The sequence below is a fragment of the Acomys russatus genome, chromosome 7, assembly GCF_903995435.1.
Source record: "Acomys russatus chromosome 7, mAcoRus1.1, whole genome shotgun sequence".
Taxonomy (NCBI): Eukaryota; Metazoa; Chordata; class Mammalia; order Rodentia; family Muridae; genus Acomys; species Acomys russatus.
This window is the reverse complement of record NC_067143.1, coordinates 58925107-58943232: the sequence shown is the minus strand read 5'-3', so window position 1 is coordinate 58943232 and position 18126 is coordinate 58925107. Positions and strand designations below refer to the sequence as shown.

The window sequence follows — 18126 nt, the reverse complement described above, 5'->3', positions numbered from 1 at the left end:
AGAGATAAACAGCCACTAACAGTAAGTTGGTTATGATGGAGTTATGATGGAGTGCTAGAACAATCATTGAGGGGCACCTGCCTGGAACACTTACCTCTGAGAGAGAAGGCTGCTCACAGGACCCCTCCTGGAAGTTTATTTCGCACTAAGATGTGAAGAAGTTGGCCTAGTCATGGAGAAAGGGTCTAGTGGGAAGGAGTGGCAGCCTTGGAAGGTCAAAGTGGAGAGAAAGCCCAAGCTTTCTTAGGGGTTTCGGATGAATTGGCTTGGCAGGGACAGGCGATGCACCTGGGAATGAGAGTGATTGGAAAGCCTTGCCTGTTACTCTTGGATTTGGGGTTTAGTGTTGGGGCTGGGGCAGTTGCCTGAAGGATTTTCAGCTGGGAGGGATATGTCTTGAATTAAGTTTGAAAGGTTACTTCAGCTGGAGATTAGTGGCAAGAGAGAGACCGGAATAGTACAGAGGAGAGAGGCTGACTGACATGGTAGCCTTGGGAAGGAAGAGGAAGCCAAGATTTCAAGGTCGACCAGATGGCAAGAACTTTGAATTCAGTGTCTGATTGATGGCAGGAAGTAAGACAGAGAAAGACCTTTGGCTCAATACTGCGGTCTCTCTTGGTCCAGGCACTGAGACGTGGGAAAAGAACATACTGAAGGGGGTGGGGATGCGGTTTTGGATCGCTGATACTCTCCCATGGAAACCACGCTAGAAGATGAGCCAAGGCAACCATTTTCAGTGTCCAGGGACACTGAAGCCTGGGACTTGCTGGTCCTGAAGTCGGGGGGGGGGGTTTGGCAGAACCATGCAGGAAACACTGCTTCCCATTTGGGGTGGGAGTCAGCGATGGGAGACATGCATCTGTGTCCTCACATATAAAGCATGGAGGGAGGGAGGGAGGGAGGGAACCACATTCAAGCAACATAGTCATGTTGCATGTGTGAGTGACTCTAGGACTCTCTGAGTCACAAGGGGACACTGGGGTCATTCTGGGTAGCTGTAGATTGGCAACGGGGTTGCTTAGCTCTGGTAACTCATTTGTTCTGAACTGTTCTTGGTCCTCATGACTGAGGCCGTGTTGTGGATTGGGGCAAGGGGCAGGTGGGTGTTTTTATAAGGCTTCGTATCTGAGGCTCTCAGACAAGAATTCTTATCATGGCCTAGAGGGAGCTGTGGGCTGGCAGAGAGGCCTCCATAAGGAAAAGTGCTTTAACTTGAAGGGATTTATTACTTTAAGATGGGGTTGAGTAGAATACAAGAGAAGAAGCCTGAGGATACCATATATTTTGAGCACCACATTACTGAATAATACTTTATATGCATTTAAAGAAAGAACACATTTCCACGGTTTTTTTTTTTAACATAAGGATTCCACTTTGTGTCTTTGTTTATCCTAGCAATACTATGAGGAAGCCACTTTCTTATTCCCTTTTGAAAGATATGGAAACTGAGACACAGATTAAGGGACCCACCTAAGAGGTATACACCTGCCTGTGGGCAGGGTTAGGACCAGAACACAGGCTCCTGACTCAACTGTGCTCAGTGACTGGGTTCAATGGCTTCTCTGTGTACTGCAGTGGGAGAAAGAGGACTCCATTTTGGCCTCTCACCTACTGGAATTTGTCTCTGAAGTAGCCTGGGGCTTTTCTGGGGAGAGTCCTTAGGATCCAGCCTCCTTTGGTCTTTGTTGTCTTTGGTGAAAATGTTTGGGTCTGCAGCCACTCCTCAGCCTGTGTTGGCCTATGGGTGCCAGAGACTCAGCCTGTGCTGGCCTATGGGTGCCAGGGAAATGAAATGCACATCTGAAGGTCCTAGACCAGAGGGATCAGTGGCACAGGCTCCTTTGTGTGCATCCCATGCCAACTCTATTGCCACTAGGAGGACTTTGATTAGGGCAGACCACCTGTTGCTGCTAAATGGTGAAGACATTGCAGCTGAAGATGAGATGTGAACATTCTAGAGAGAGTTTTCTAGAAGGAGAAGCCCCGCACTCTCAGCTTGTCCTGCCACCTTCCGTGCATCGGACAGGATGTTTTGACTTTAAGCCCCTGGCCCTGGCTCAAGTGCTCAAGCTCCATAGCCTTGGTTTAGGTACTCTGAAAAGCGCCATGGTCACAACTCCCTATATCCCTGGTGAATCTGGAAGACTTTTTAAATGGCTTCTTTTCATACTTTTGAACTAAGAACCCAATGAAGAATACACACAATCAAGGGACCATAGGTACCACAGAGAGCCCAGCTGAGTTCCTCCTCACCCGCAGGTGAGCTCTCGGCTGCATGCTGTGCAGCCCCAATTCTTCCATACAGCACTTTGAGGTCACAGGGTATTGCACATGGCTTAAGAGGAGCCTGGGTTGTGTTTCCTCCAAATGATGCAGAAGCAGCAGGCCTTCCTGTGACCCAGATTATTAAGAGAGATGCAGATGAATGAAGGATAATGGGTGAGAAGGAAAGCAGTGCGTTCAAGGCACATTGACACCTGACCTCCTAATGACTCTTATAACAGCTCCATGAGATTTACACCAGCCCGTGGAAGAGGAGAATCCAGCCCAGAGATGAGAGATAACTCACTTCAACTTCTTACTGTAACCCTGGCATATGTGAGAAAGTACATCTTGCCTTCATACCCCTGAATACACTGGGATCCTGGATACTCAGCCTCAGCAATGATCTTGTAGTCACATAAGATGGCACTGGGAGTAGCCAGAATATCCCCAGGGCCTGGTGAAGCTTCCTTGGGGCACGTCCCAGGCCCTGGTCGGCACCCGAGGAACTGTGCTGCGACCTACTCTTTTCCTTAGGAGTCAAGCCAAATAATTTTCTGTTGCCTCTGAACATGTCCCCTTTAAGAAGCTCTCTTGTGGTGTCTTTCATAGACCAAACCTAAGACCCTTGCCCACATCTCCTAGCCCACCAGGAAACAGGCACTTTGTCATAGGCTGAGGTTTCCTCCAGTCCCCTGACCAGACTCTTCAGAGTTGCCAGGTGTTTTTTGTGAGTTTCACTCTGCTGGCTTTCACTTCAGACTGACTGAATTCCACTTATGCCTTTCCTGTTCCTCCCACCCCAGTCTCCAGGGTCCCCTTTGTTTTTCTCAGATCAAGGCACTAGGCACTTTTCATGACGTTTCTCTTTATCTCCTATGACCATATTCAACTTTGGTCAGTTGGATGTCTATGTGTTCGCCAGAGCAGCCTTCATTCCGGAGCCGCTTGAGGTGGATGAGCACTCACTGACAAGAAGAGCAACAACACTAGGAGTAAAAACCAACAGTTACTAGATGAGGTCTGTTGTTTCCTCACTGCCTTGCTTGGCTGTTTTGCCATCTCCTCTGCTCAGCTAGCCTGCCTATCTGAAGCTGTTGTAACACTCAGATCTTTTGAGGTCTTAATTCATGAGTCAGCTTACCTCTGTAGGGTGAAATTACCTCTCCTTACCTGCATCCTCAGCTAGGGTGAGAGCCCTCAGTGTCTGTTGAGGACCCAATTCCCAAGGCAGTGCTCCCTTTCCTACTGTACATCAGCCCAGTGCTCATTGGTGATATTAACCACTGTGAAACAACATGAAGCCAGGACTGAGCAGGCAAAGCTTTGGAGCAAACCCTGGGCGTCATGTCATGTACGGCATCAGAAACTCACACACGATATAGTTTGATCAAGCAAGTTTAGAAGCATGGATTTTTTTTAAAAAGTTGCTCTTTTCTTTTTCTTTTTCCTTCCTTCTTTCCTTTTTTTTTTTTTTTTTTGGTAGGGAGGTCAGTTTCGAGACAAGATGTCTTTGTGTAGCCCTGGCTGTCCTGGAACACTGTCAGGGCTCAGGGATTCTCCTGCCTCTGCCTTCTGAGAGTGCTGGGGTTAAAGGAGTGTGGCACCATGCCCACCTTAGGAAGTTGCTAATTTTCTACATTCAAGCAATGAGCAGGATAGAATGAGGGAGTTAGGATTTCTATACTGGAAGTTCCCAGGAAAGAAGACCGCAACTTCACCTGAGGAAAGGCCACCATATGAGATTGTTGAAAGACAAGTTAAGCTTTCCACTCTTTCTTCTTCTTCTTTAAAAAAATTTATTATAATTTATCCCCTTGCTTGTATCTTCCCATTCCCACCATCCCTCCCTCTTCTGCCCTCTTCCCCTCCTTAGACCTCTGACAGAGGGGCTCCCCTCCCCCAGTGTCTGACCGCAGTCTATCAGGTCTCATCTGGATAGCCTGCATGCCCTTCCTCTGTGTGCCCGTATGGTGCTGGTCTAACTGGATGTGTACATGCAGAGAATGCAAATAGATGCATATTTATCACCCTGCACAAAACTAAAATTCAAGTGGATTAAAGACCTCAACTAAATAAATCTGTTAGAAGAAAAAGTAGGGAAGAGCCTTAACTCATTGGTACAGAAGACACCTTCCTGAACAGAACACCAACAGCTCAGGCTCTAAGATCAACAATGAATAAATGGGACCTCATGAAATGGAAAGGCTTCTGTAAGGCAAAGGACACCACCTTCCACTCTTAAAAGACTCTGAAGCTATCACTGGACTCAGTCTCAGCTGTTCATTTACATGTTAGGCTCCATTTGTTCTGCTTAATGAGGCTATGTAGAGGCAAAAGTTTAGAAGTCATCCCATCCAAAATCATGGTCTTTGTTTTCAAGACAAGTTTCTCTGTGTAGCTGTGGCTGTCCTGGAACACACTCTGTAGTTTGGGCTGGCCTCGAACTCAGAGATCTACCTGCCTATGCCTCCTGAGTGCTGGGATTAAAGGAGGGCACCGCCATTGTCCAGACAAAATAATGTTATTAAACTGATTCATTTTGTTGTTGAAAGAAGTATGTTTCAGATATCTGGGAATGAGTTGATGAGGAACGCCATGCCATCTTCCCTGCTTTATCCCCAAAACGTTATCTTGCTGGAAGAGCCAGAGGCACAATAAACTCAGGACATGTGTACTCTGTGTCTGTTTATTATTTCACAATTACTTCTCAGTAGGGCACCAGATTTTTATCCAATGGCACAAAATTAAGACCAGCCAGCAGATTTTCCAGGCCAGACCAAGATTCCTACTCTTGGGCCTAGATGGACTTGGGAAATCTGGGTAATCATTCTGTGTCTCAATTTTCCTTCCTGTTAGAGTGAAAGAGCAGTGCTCTCTCTGAATGTTGGGAATACCATGTGGCAAACACTAGAACAGTACTGTCAACACATTAAACTCCAGAAGGAGTTGCAGATGGTGGCGACAGGGTGGGCAGCAGGTTACAAAGGCTGGGTAAAGAGCCGCGTGGGTGACTAACAGAAGAGACAGAGAGTTGGGGGCATCTCAGACAAGGTGGCAAGTCAGGTGGTGGGACAGATGAGCGCTGCTCACACAGGCAGACAGAAAGGAGCTAGGGCCGGGGCAGAGCTCAGATGCCTGCTTAGCATGCACAGCACCCTGAGCTCCATCCTAGTGCCTCAGAGAACTGGGTATAGCAGCCCAGCACTCGAGAGGTGGAGGCAGAGAGATCAGAGGCTCAAGGTCATCCTCAGCTACAGCAAGACCCCGTCTCAACAAACAAGCAATTGAAGCCAGGCCATGCTGGTTAAGGGAGTTAAGAATGGGCTCTTAGGCTCAGGGCGCTCTCCCCTCACCCTCTAAAGACCTGAGTTCAGTAACAGCAAATGGTTTTTGGTGTTTTGACTCTTCCTTTCTGAACTAGAAAACAATTTGCTTTCACTTGCAAACCTCTCACGTGCTTTATGAAGTCTGAAGGGTTTATTTGCGTGGTGAAGTTGAGGAGTCAGAGTCCTGCGAACAGTTCAGATGCTAAGCCGTGATCTTGTGAGGCTGTACGGCAGGGAGTGCACCTTTGCTTTCTTTTGCTTGACCTCTGAACTGCGTGTTGCAGAGGGCAGCCATTCTTCTTCCGCCTCGAGTGAAGCCCTGGCCACAAGACAACACTGCCACGTTGTCAAGCCCTCCTCCAACCCCAGCATGCTCTTTAAAAGCCCTTCCCTCCTTCCTGGCTCTGCTGTAGCCTCTGGTCACTTGGGGAACTGGCAGCAGAGAACCCTGAAGCCTCTTGATGCCCCAGTTTCTTCCTGCACATGAAATAAGCAATTTTTGGTTTAGCGGTTGGTGGTACTACATTCCAGAGAGACAGAAAAGTATCAGAAATATTTAACATGGTGTACATAGGTTCCAGAAATGCCATGTTTGTGCACACATGCATGAGTGTATGTGCGTTATTTATTTTATGTATTGGGTGGTTTGCATATATATATATGTATATATATATGTGTGTGTGTGTGTGTGTATGTGTGTGTGTGTGTGTGTGTGTACCATGTGCATGCCTGCTGCCCATAGAAGCCAGAGAGGGCATTGGATCCCATGGGACTGGGGTTACAGATAGTTGTGAGCTGTCATATGGATGCTAGGATTCAAGCTCAGGTCCTCTGGAAGAGAAGCCAATAGTGCTCTTAGCCACTGAGCCATCTTTCCAGCCCTGCCATCGTGTTTTTATGGCCCTTATAGAAACAGGGTCAATGCTCGACTGCTCATAACACTGTTTCTGAGTTACTTCTTCTTGGAGTTTTCCCAGGTTCGGTGTGCACTAGCAGAGCTTTACTCCTGCTGGCACTGGCTGCCTCATGATTGGCTAGAGATGTGGAGAGGAAGGAGAGGCTATAGGAGCAGATCTCCAGCCGACCTGCTTAAAAATAAACTGTGACAATTTGCATACTTCTTTTGTGGCTCAGTCTGCCCGTCCTCTTCTTAGTCTGTCACTGTATGAACTCATGTGTCACTGCATGAAGTGAGAGAGGTGATGTCCTCTGCAAAAGCCTGCTCTTTGAGACTCGGCTCTGTGCACAACTCAAATGATTACGTCGTTGAGCTAAATGGGTTCTGGATTAGCATCAGGGGTCTCACCCAGAGCTTGCTAGAGCATGCACGAAGCCCTGAGCTCAGTCCTTACCACTTTATAAAATTAGGCCTGGTGGCACATGACTTTAATCCTGACACTTGGGAGGAGGAGGCAGGAGGACCAGAAGTTCAAGGTCACTCAGTTACATGCTTATGCAGTTCTCAGTGTCTGTCATGGGCAGATAAAATGTACATCAGAACTACATTAACTATAATAATGTCATATGGGGGGAAAGGAGGGATAGCCCAGCTGAAACGACTTGTTTGTTCTGTATTATAACGTGCAATGCATCCTTCACCAGATATTCTTGTCTGTAGATAAGGAAGTGCAGGTTACTAGAAAGCTGTGGTAGTGGGCAACCAGGACCACTAGGGGACAGCTCATGCTGCAGTGTCTCTCAGGTCCCACAGGTGGAGGACAAGGCTAGCCATAGTCTCACCAAGGGGCTCACAGAAGGCCCTAATGTGAGCACTCTGGAAGTAGCAGAAAAGAGGAGAAGGCCAAGGCAGAGCCAGCAGACATTCTGGAAGACTCAGTCATTCTCAGTCTCCATCCGGAAAGCCATTGGATTCCGGCCTTGGATCCTTCTGCTGGGCTTCATGCCTAACTTGCTTTGGTTGGAGCATCTTTTCATCCTTGCTCTGTAGCTTTGTTGTTGGGATGTAAAGTACTTGTCGAATTGGGAAGTCTTTACTAAACACTATTGAACTACCAAGCAACACGCACAAAGCCCACACTTTACTATGGAAAAACAAAAAGTGCTTAAGTCATCTTTTTTTTTCTTTTTTCCCCCTCTCTGATACATGGTTTCCTCTGTGTAGCCCTGGATAGCCTGGAAATCACTCTGTAGACCAGGCTGGCCTCAAACTCAGAGATGTAGGTGTGTGCCACCACCGCCTGACTTCATCATCTATTTTTAAAACTGAGAATTAAGAACCAGGAAACATAAAATTTAAAGGCTGTTAACCAATAAGAAACAGGGTTGGTAGGGAGAGAAGAGAAAAAAGTGATAACACCAAACAAAATAAAAATGTGAAGGCGTGAGAGACAGCAAGGGGATGGAAAGGGAGGGAATGCAGCTGAGGGAAGGAGAAAGAAACGATTGCAGAGAGTCAGGTGCTCAGGCCCTGCCTGCGTGGCTCTGAGTGTTACAGACCGGGACTCACAGCTAAGAAAAGCCCCTTGAGTGTCTTAGGTGAAACACTGGAAGGCTCCTCCGCATCAGAGTGTCACCCGATGCCTATGCAAACTCAGCCAGAAGGGGCCAGTTACTGGCAAAAAGCCAGAAAGACATGAAAGGAAAGAAACGGTCTTATGATAAATCACCTAACATGTGCCAAGAAAATCCAAAGCGAGTCTAGCAAAGAGTCTGGGTACAAGATCAACACAAAAAGCTAATTGTGTTTCTATATACAATAAAAAGAAATGGGAAACCATTTCAAACACCTAAACACGACTTCATTCCTGTTCCACTAAGGTGTATGCGACCAAATACAGCAGTAGACAGCCAAGTTTGCCACAGCAGTGACCTTGTTGTAGGCGGTTGCAGGGGTTGCGTGTTTTAACCTTCACCACCATAACCTCTCGATGGCTATTGTAAGGCTCAGCTGCGGCAGGGCGTGTAAAAACCCCCAGCCAATTACCTTGCATGCAGTAAATCTTCAGCTCCCCAAAGCCAGTCGTGATTTTAGGGAAAACCCGCAGAGTCACTTGTGAGTGGAACAAAGCTGCTGTTTACTCAGCTGTAGAATCAACATTCCCACATCATTGTTTTGAAATTTCAATTAGCTCGTTAGGTCACATAGTCACCGGACAATGCTATTGGGTCTAGGAATAAAGTGCGTAAGAAAAAAAAAAAAAAAGACCAAAGTCTGTGTTTTTGTGGAGTTTAGTTTCACAGGGGAACAGCAAGTGATCAGTGTGTCAAGAATGGGCGCTGAGGCTGAAACGACCAGCATTATGGGAGCATCAAGGTCATGGGGACATGGTCTGCGCTAGAGGATGAAAGAACCTTTGTTAGCAAAACCCACCACCACCACCACCCCCACCACCACCACCACCACACCACCACCACCACCACCACCACCACCACCACCACCACCCCAACAAAACTAACAACAACAACACCCTGGCAGTGGTGCTGAGCTCTGACAGGCAAGCAGAACAGGGGGGTTGGAGCAAGGAGAATGTTCTGTGGAAAGAAGGCAGTCTCCCTGGAGGGGGAGAGGGCTGTCTAAAGCCCTAACCCACAGAGGATGGGGTGGGGGTTGTTCTTTGATTTGTGGCTGCTAAGAATGAGGGCACAAGTCACCTGGGTCTTGGGAGTCTCATCAGCATTTTTGCATTCATTCTGAGGAGAGAGGGGTACACTGCAGGGATTAATGAAAAGATAGGATGTGGTCTGGTGTGTGTTCCCACTGAGGATCCATCCCTGTTGTCTAGGGACATAGGAAAGTAAGTAAAGGCTTTGGCTCTGTCAGAGAAAGGGACATGATGGTAGATCTGAATTTCAGGGCCTGGGGTTGGTGTGGGAGCATGGAGGGTGGCTGTGAGATGTTCCTTCCCAGCCTGTGACTTACAGACTTACAGAGTGACCAGGCGTGACATTCACGGGGAGGAAGACAGTCTTTTCTTACTAGGGAATAGCTTTACCTCCTTTTTTTTTTTTTTTTTTTTTTTTTTTTTGACATCCAAGAATGTATTGAAGTGTTTACTGCTGTCAGGAAATTTGAACACTTCACACATGGGGGAAAGAGTGACAGATTTGGGACACCGATCTTGAAAGTTTAGAGCTGTGTGCTCTAGTGGCTTCCCTTTGATTTTAAAAAGTAGGCAAATTGGGATGTATTCAGTCTTTCTGTTTTTTAAAAACAGGCTTGTCAAAGTTCTAAATTCATGAGTTACATTTAAAAACTGGTCTCCTGCCTTCCCATCTCATCAAATCTGTTTCTTCAAATCTGAAAAACCATATATAATCAGTGACTGAAATCACCTATGTCTTCAACTCCTTTTCTAATGAGTTTTAAGTCCCCTCTTCTTCAGATACCGAGTAGTTAGGTTTCTGATTGGAACAGTCTCCCCTCATCTGATGGCTGCACAGCTGGGGTCACTCTGAAGTTCTCTTCCAGGGGTTTGAGTGAGTCTGGCGGGTCCACCAGAGCTAGAAAAGACCTTCCACAGCCTTGATAAACTCAATCATCCGATGATGCTTGTACAAGCTTCAAGCTTGCTGTCAGCTCTGGCCCTTGAGCTGGGTTCCCCTGGACAGAATGTGATTCCCTGGGTCCTCGGCATGCTCTGAAGCACACCACAGTTTGATTTTTTCATAACTCCTGGCCAGGTTGATGTAGGAAAGGATCCCATAAGAACCCTTCAAGGGAAGGAGGAGAAGCCACAGATAGTGTTAATCAAGACTGGAAATGTGAAGTTAGAAAGTCCTGTTTGCTTAAATACAGGAATAGGAGTGGGAAATACAGCCCATGGGCATTTGTATACCTCAGATCAGGTGGTAGGGTCTCTCCTTTTCTCATTCTGTCTTGTTCCTACACATACGCACGCGCACGCACAACACACACACACACACACAGAGGCATACACACACACATACACACATATGACACAGGCATACACACACACACACCTACACACATACACACACATGTGCATGCAAACACATCCCTTAGCTTGTGCCTCCCGCTATGTCACACTACTGGCTTCCTTAGTGGTAGGAATTGGGACAGGACTTGGAGTGCTGCCTTGGCTCGAAGTGGCAGCCCCTAAACTCAGGCAAATGGAATCTCAGAGCTCTTAGGGGATGGGTCTCCCTCTTCCTGCTTTCCTAGTTGACAGCCCAACTCTACCTATGCTTTTTTCTGCAGCACTCCACCTCAGTGAGCATCATGGGTTTTTCCAACACTCTGGAGATGGAGTTGTCATCTACCAGGCTGGCGAGGACCATAGAGCCACCAATCCACAGAGTGAGCAGCCTGACAGCTGGTCCCTCCCACTCAATTCCGAGCCTGCTGAGTAGCCCACCACAAACTGCGTCCACCCTGCCGAGTGTTTCAAACCATGCTGTGCCAAACCTGACAGCCAGTCATCTGCAACCTGTGCCGAACCTTGTGCGCAGCACATTCCAGTCCACGCCCAACCTGAGGGGTGATTCCTCCCAGGCCATCACAAGCCTGGCAAGCAATCACTCACAGGCTGGGCCTAGCCTAATGTCTGGGCACACCCAGGCTGCACCGAGTCTGGCCACCTGTCCTCTACAGGGCATGCCTCCGGTTTCTGATGTGCATATGGAGACTAGACCCACTTCCAGTCCTGGCTTTGGCCAAACTGCAGAAAGCCTGGGCCCCAGGGATGGAGCTGAGTCCTCCCTGGGAAATACCTTGTGTAAGGTAGGTCTTGGCAAAGTGCCATGCAGCTCTTGCTTCTTGTGAAGCAAAAGGTTGGCACTGCAGCCTTACCTTCGCCCTGACCTGCCAATTTTGCTGATGGCCAGAATGTCGGATTTGACTCGTGATGACCTTTCCCCTTTGACAGATGGAGAGTGAGGACTGCACCCGATTCATAGATTCAGTAGGTCAAGGCCCCAGAGCCTCCAGTCTGGATGGTCCCAAAGATCTGGCTATTCCCTCAGAACTGGAGGAACCGATTAACCTCTCTGTGAAAAAACCTTTCCTGGCACCATCGATCAACATGTCTACTGCTCTGCAACAGTACCGGAACCCAAAAGGTGAGACTTGAGCAGGACACTGAGCACCTCCAAGGGAGGTAGAGGCAGGGAGATGGGCTCAGCCTGAGGGATGCTATTTGTAAGGGTGAGTTAACTTCTGCCCTTCAGAAGTAATGCCTTAGCAGCTGGGCGGTGGTGACGCACGCCTTTAATTCCAGCACTCGGGAGGCAGAGGCAGGCAGATCTCTGTGAGCTCGAGGTTAGCCTGGTCTACAAAATGAGTCCAGGACAGCCGTAGCTACACAGAGAAACTCTGTCTTGAAAAATAAAAGAGCTGGCCTTGGCAAAATAGTGAGTGGAAAGGCGTGTCTGATGGATCTAGTTAGGACGGCAACTCTGTCTTTTGTGAAATGGCTATTTGCCATCTACCGCAGTTAAATGGGACTCATCAAACTACAGCATAGAGTTAGGAGGACAAACAACCGCAGTGAAATCACTCAGCCACTTACACTCTAGCAGCAGGCATTTTCTGGATACTCAGCTGCCATGTGGATTTGGGCAGTGCCTTGAGGTGGCGGGAATTTGGGTTGCTGGATGTAGGCTCTGGGTTTCTTCTTATGGTTTTCTTCTTTCCATCACGTGGATCCAGGGATCAAACTCTGGTTGTCAGACTTGGCAACAAGCACCTGTTCCCATATTGTACTATCCCCATGCTATACCTATACTGTACGGACACTGAGCTGTCTCTCCAGCCCACCAGATACCCTTCTTAAAGTGGTTTGTTCAGGGCTGGTCAAGAAGTTAGAGTCAAATCCTGGCCACATAGGATTTTTTCATGTATGGTGTTCTTATTTGGAAATGGATCAGTCTGTTTCATAGACACTCAGTGCATACAAGGAACAACGAGACTACTAAATGACTGATTTTTCTCTTTATACTGCCAGACCAACTGAAAAATTATTTTTCCAAATAACATATAGTAATAACCCTATATTTTATGCAACTAAATTAAAATTTTAGATCCATCTTTGCCCTAGGAAAGTGCATAAGACAGTACTAATAAGTGGGAGTTCCTGTTTGCACCTGACCACTGTTCCCCGCCCACCTGTGTTGACTGTGCAGAGGCTCTGGCCCCCAGGGGTGCCCAGCACTAGCAGAGGCTGCAGAGAGTGACAGGAGGTGACACTAGCATATGGGAAACAGGTTGTTTCTGAGCTCTTGGAAGATGGTGCTCAGTGCCTGACCCAGCTCTTACTTGTTGGCAGCCTCTGAGAATTATCTGTGCTCATCTTTGCCAAAAGGATCATGGCCTTCATCACCCCTCAGGAAGGAGGCAATAGTAGCATTGTCACCACCACAAATGATTGGTAATAATTGAGTGGCAGATGTGTGACCAAAAGTCCAAATAAAAGAAATGAGTGAAAGGTCTAAGTGACAGAGGATGTTGCTACGACAGTATGTCGGAGCTCTTTGATTTGTGTTTTGTCTTAGAATATGAGAATGTTGGACCAGGAGCCCTAGAGCTGGATACAAAAGAGAATCCGAGCATCAGGTAAAGACTCTTGGCCGACCCTCTTCCCCTCAGCTTCCTATCCTGAGAGGTTGGCACAGGAAGTAATCCTTATGAGAACTAGAAGCAGATGTTTGTCTGTACCCGTCCTCATCCCCTGCTGAGCCTCAAGTGGGGTCTGTGTGGTTGGATGCCTGTAATCATCATGGGAGAGTTCCAGCATTGTCAGGCATGCCGAGAGACTGCAGATAGTACTAAGGTCTTTACAGTACCTGACAGGGTTGGCTTGGCAGAGCTTGGCAGGGGGCAGAATGTAGACCTATAAAGGGTTAACCAAGGAGGCCTTGAATAGCTATTCAGTTGTGGGATCATAAATTAGCCTAGAGGGCGAGGCAGAGGCAGGCGGATTGCTGTGAATTCGAGGCCGGCCTGGTCTACAAAGTGAGTCCAGGACAGCCAAAGCTACACAGAGAAACCCTGTCTCGAAAAACAAAAAACAAAACAAATAAATTAGCCTAGCTTAGAGCTGAGGCTCTGTAGGGCTCCTGCTGAGACCCTGGGTGCCTCTCTTACCACAGAGCCATCAGCAGTGAGCCCAAGATTCCCTACGTGCGGCTGGAGCGCCTCAAGATCTGTTCAGCCTCATCAGGAGAGATGCCTGTGTTTAAGTTGAAGCCCCAGAACAACAGCCAGGATGGGAGCTTCCTGCTGGTGATCGAGTGTGGCGCCGAGTCCTCCAGCATGTCCATCAAGGTACTGCCTGGCTCTACTTGGTCCAGCCCAGGAGCCTCTTTTTCTTCGCTGCTGCTTGAATAGGTACTTTAGAGCCTTTTGCGAACCTCAGTGGGACTCTAGCTAGCCTTGTCCTCTGCTGTGTGGGATCTGTGAGATACAGCAGGTTTGAGCTGGGACTTGGCAAGCTTGTGGTCCTCATAGTAAGTCCCCATTGTCTGCCAACCTCCCCCGACCCCAGCCCTGCCCACCACTTGTCAGTACCTGTGCTCCAACTGCTCAGACTCCCTTCTTCCCCAAGGTCAGCCAGAACAGCCTGCCTGATGCCACCCAAGGCCCAGGTCTGGGGGGAAGAAAAGTCACTGTCACATCTCTGACTGGGCAGCGGCCACTAGAGGTGGACAGCGCATCTTCTGAAGAACACAGGCTTATTCCCCGAACGCCAGGAGCCAAAAAGTGCACCCCAGCCCCCATAGAGAACGAGGACTTCTGTGCTGTGTGCCTCAACGGTGGGGAGCTGCTGTGCTGTGACCGCTGCCCCAAAGTGTACCACCTTTCCTGCCATGTGCCAGCCTTGCTCAGCTTCCCAGGGTGAGTCATGGCCATCACCTGGCTCACAGGGTTAGCTTCAGGGCCATGCCATGCTTCTGGCCAGGCCCACAACCTGTGCCAACTCCAATTCTGTGAGGCAGTGGTCTCTGCAGTGGTGTGCCTTCCCACAGATCTGTCCCATACCTAGCCCTAGCTCCTCTTGTTCCTCCCCGCCCCCTGAATTCACAGCATCTTCATTTATTTCATTTCTTTCAAGCCTGTGGCTAGTAGGCCATTCCCTTCATTGATGCAGGGCTGGCAACACTTTCTGTCTTCATCACCCCAATCCTCTATGCCTGCCTCTGGCAGAGGGTAAGGGGAGGATGCTGAATTCTGATATGGCCTTGCATGCTGTGCAGGGGAGAGTGGGTGTGCACCCTGTGCCGCAGTCTGACGCAGCCCGAGATGGAGTACGACTGTGAGAATGCCCGCTACGGTCAGCCTGGAGTGCGGACACCTCCCGGCCTGAGTGTGTGGGACCAGAAGGTAGGGCTGGGTTTTGGGAACAGGGTGTTCCATGTGAGGCAGTCCCTTGTGCCTACAGACTGATGCTTTTCCATGGGGTGGCGAGCCTTGGGGTGGGGGGGTGGGATGGGGCTTTGTTGGTCAGCTTTCCATCACTGTGACAGAATACCCCAGGAAATGAACTTGAAGCAGAGCAGGTTTGTTTTGACCCACGGTCTTATTTCATGATCACTTGGCTTCATTGTTCCCAGGTCTATGTGAGGCAGAAGCATGATAGTGGGGAGCGTGTGGGAGAGCAGGGCTTACATCACGGCTGTTAGAAAGCAGGAAGAGAGAAGGGGGCTCCAGGGACAAAACACACTCTGCAAGCATGTGGCCCAGATGATCCACTCCCTCCCACTTGCCACCACCTTTTAAAGGTTTCACCAGCTTCCAATGGATTGATCCCTGTGGATTAGGAGGAGGGGGTATGTGGCTGGGGGGAAGGAGGGGGAAGGGGAAAGTGTGTGTGTGGTAAGGCCCTGCCATAGGCCAAACCTAACGACATGGCCTGTGGGGACTTATGTGACAGTCCTTTTCCCAGCAGTTTTCCTCTGGCCTGGGAGCCCAAACTGCCTTCTTAGGGTGGCTGGCACCCTTGTGGTCAGAGCCAGACAGTTATCCGGGGTCACCTCCCCCCATCTTTAGTTCTCACTGAGGTGGAGCCAGGGCACTGTGACACTTGTCCCTTGTAATCTGTGCAGAAGTGTGAGAAGCTGGTCCTGTCCCTGTGCTGTAACAGCCTTAGCCTGCCCTTCCACGAGCCGGTCAGCCCCCTGGTAAGGAGCTCCCCTGACCTCCCTCTGGTTTAGCCTACTGTTCTCCTTTCTGCTCAGGGGACTCCTAGGGGTCACGGCCATCCCTGCCTCTTCCTCTCCCTCACAGCTGCTACTGTCACAGACCTAACTTAGCAAGTGCCATCTCTTCATCTTCCTCTTTCCAGACTTTTGTTCCTCACTCCTGTACTCGGTCACTGACATTCTAACTCGTTCTCCATCCCTCTTTCCTGCCTATTCCTACACCAGTTTTCTCCTCTTCATCTCCTCCTCCCCTTCTCTCCTTCCCCAAGGCTAGGCATTATTACCAGATTATCAAGAGGCCCATGGACCTATCAATCATCCGGAGGAAGCTGCAAAAGAAGGACCCAGCTCACTACACCACTCCAGAGGAGGTGGTGTCAGACGTGCGCCTCATGTTCTGGAACTGCGCTAAGTTCAATTATGTATGTTGGTTTTTTTTTCTCTATTTCACAGTGACCCCCAAGACTGTCACAGCTGGGGTGTGGGGTGTGGGATGTGGGTAAGAGAGTCTGGGAGCAGAGTCCTGGGGTTTGCTATGTCTAAATGCTGCTTCCCAAATGTGGGCTCTAAGCATGGACTTGGAAGGATGGGGCGGAGGTGCTAGTAACTGGCCGACTGTGGGTATCTGCAGCAATCGCTTCTGCTTCATGAGCTGCTACTGAATCTTGAGTCCTAGGGAACTGTGCAAAGCGCCAGGCGTCTAGGGATGAGATCCCTAGAAGGGCGGTCAGGCTGCTTCTCCCTCTTGGGGGAGGGCGTGGAGGAGCTGGCCTGGCTGAAGCGGGTTGGAACACTTCTGTCTCTCCTCCTCATCAGCCTGACTCGGAGGTTGCAGAAGCTGGCCGCTGCCTGGAAGTGTTCTTTGAGGGCTGGCTAAAGGAGATCTACCCAGACAAATGCTTTGCCCAGCCCCAGCCAGAGGATTCAGACTCTGAGGACGTCTCTGGCGAGAGTGGCTGTTCCACCCCGCAGGGCTTCCCGTGGCCTCCTTACGTGCAGGAAGGCATCCAGCCTAAGAGGCGGCGGCGACACATGGTAAAGAGCCCCTCCCAGCCCGCAGGCCAGGTGGGTGGGTGACGGCAGGGGGGAACCTGAGCAGCCTAAGATAGAGTGCCATTGATGACCCTTCACTCTCCACCCCTTAGCATGTGAGAAAGGGAGGGCAGTGCAGAGACCACCAACTCTGGTTATCAGAAGCCTGGAATTCCAAGGGGTCCATGTGCCTGCCCAGAGCCCTCTAGCAAGTTCATGGACCTAGGTTGAAGAAGTGTTTTGACCCCCCAGCTCAGGACTGGTTATCCGACACCATGATTGTGATCCCCACCGAAAGAGAACTACCTGGGCTAGAGGGACCCTTTTAGCTCCTTGATATAGAAAGGAAGCAGAGAGAATTCTCGTACAGTCTGCCTGGTCCCACTGTGTAGACCTCAACCATCAGTCTCCTTCCTTCCCTTTTGAAATAAGCTCTTGCTACGTAGCCACGGCTGGCCTTAGACTTGTGACAGCTGTCCTGCTTCTTCCTCCCAAGTGCTAGGATTACAGGCATGTGCCACCACATGCAGTGGCAGGGTTGAATGCCACTAAAATGTGCTGCTGGCCAGCACCCCCTGCACTTGTGCATAGTGTATATAGTGAGCTCTGCTGTCGCATTTCCAGGGTAGAGTACATCAGCTCTGGGGAGCCCCAATCCTGATTCTGGTCCCCTTCAGTTTAATACATCCAAATTTGAGTATTCTGATTTTTCCCTTTGTCTTAGGAGAATGAAAAGACAAAGAGAACACCGTTCCGCCTGGGCAACAGCATCTCGCAGGTGTGAGAGCTGGAGGAAGCGAGGCACTCTGGTGGCTGATGTCCCAGCCTCTCCACCCTCCCTCCCCATCCTTCAGCTAATCCTCTTCAGAGCGTGGCTGCGAGATGAGTGTTGCTGAGCGTGGAGCGCTCCCTTCATCATTTGCATCTCCAGCATTTATTTGGGAGCCATAGTGCATCCATCATAAAGAAGATTGCAGTAAAACAGGGAAGAAGGAGGTGTTGCTCATTGCCAGGGTGATTGGACATAGAGGTTCTGTGCCTCTTCAGGCTCAGGAGGACCTGGCTTCCTTGATGACCTCTCAGCTCACCTCTCTGTGGCCAGTGTTCAGGAGCACCATGGGTATCTGAACTCTTGGCTTAGATGCAGGTATAAGAAAGGAAGTGAGGCTTGGGTCGATGGCAGGCCTGTGGTCCCTGTCCCAGCGCAGCCAAAGACTGTCACTGCTTGCCTTTGCTCGTCCTTTTGGGACAGAGGTATCTGCCACTGGCAGAATAATGGAGGCTTCTCGAGGCTCTAGGCCTCAATTGGTGCCTATTAGGGTTCTAACGGTTTTCAGGGTATTTGCTTTTCATGCCCCCTTTCTCGAGTAGGACTTAGGTGGTCACT

The 18126-nt window shown here is 49.4% G+C and overlaps 1 protein-coding gene across 1 annotated transcript in view; it reads left to right on the top strand.

The window, feature by feature from the left end:
* The window catches only part of Trim66 (tripartite motif containing 66), a 68313-nt gene that overhangs the window by 35193 nt on the left and 14994 nt on the right, over positions 1 to 18126 (top strand). Inside the window, exons 12-21 of the mRNA XM_051149372.1 lie at positions 10771 to 11292; positions 11438 to 11630; positions 13062 to 13122; positions 13659 to 13833; positions 14114 to 14403; positions 14763 to 14889; positions 15612 to 15686; positions 15977 to 16129; positions 16524 to 16772; positions 17464 to 17517. Of these exons, the coding sequence (XP_051005329.1) occupies positions 10771 to 11292; positions 11438 to 11630; positions 13062 to 13122; positions 13659 to 13833; positions 14114 to 14403; positions 14763 to 14889; positions 15612 to 15686; positions 15977 to 16129; positions 16524 to 16772; positions 17464 to 17517 (1899 nt within the window). The remainder of the gene's footprint in view (positions 1 to 10770; positions 11293 to 11437; positions 11631 to 13061; positions 13123 to 13658; positions 13834 to 14113; positions 14404 to 14762; positions 14890 to 15611; positions 15687 to 15976; positions 16130 to 16523; positions 16773 to 17463; positions 17518 to 18126) is intronic.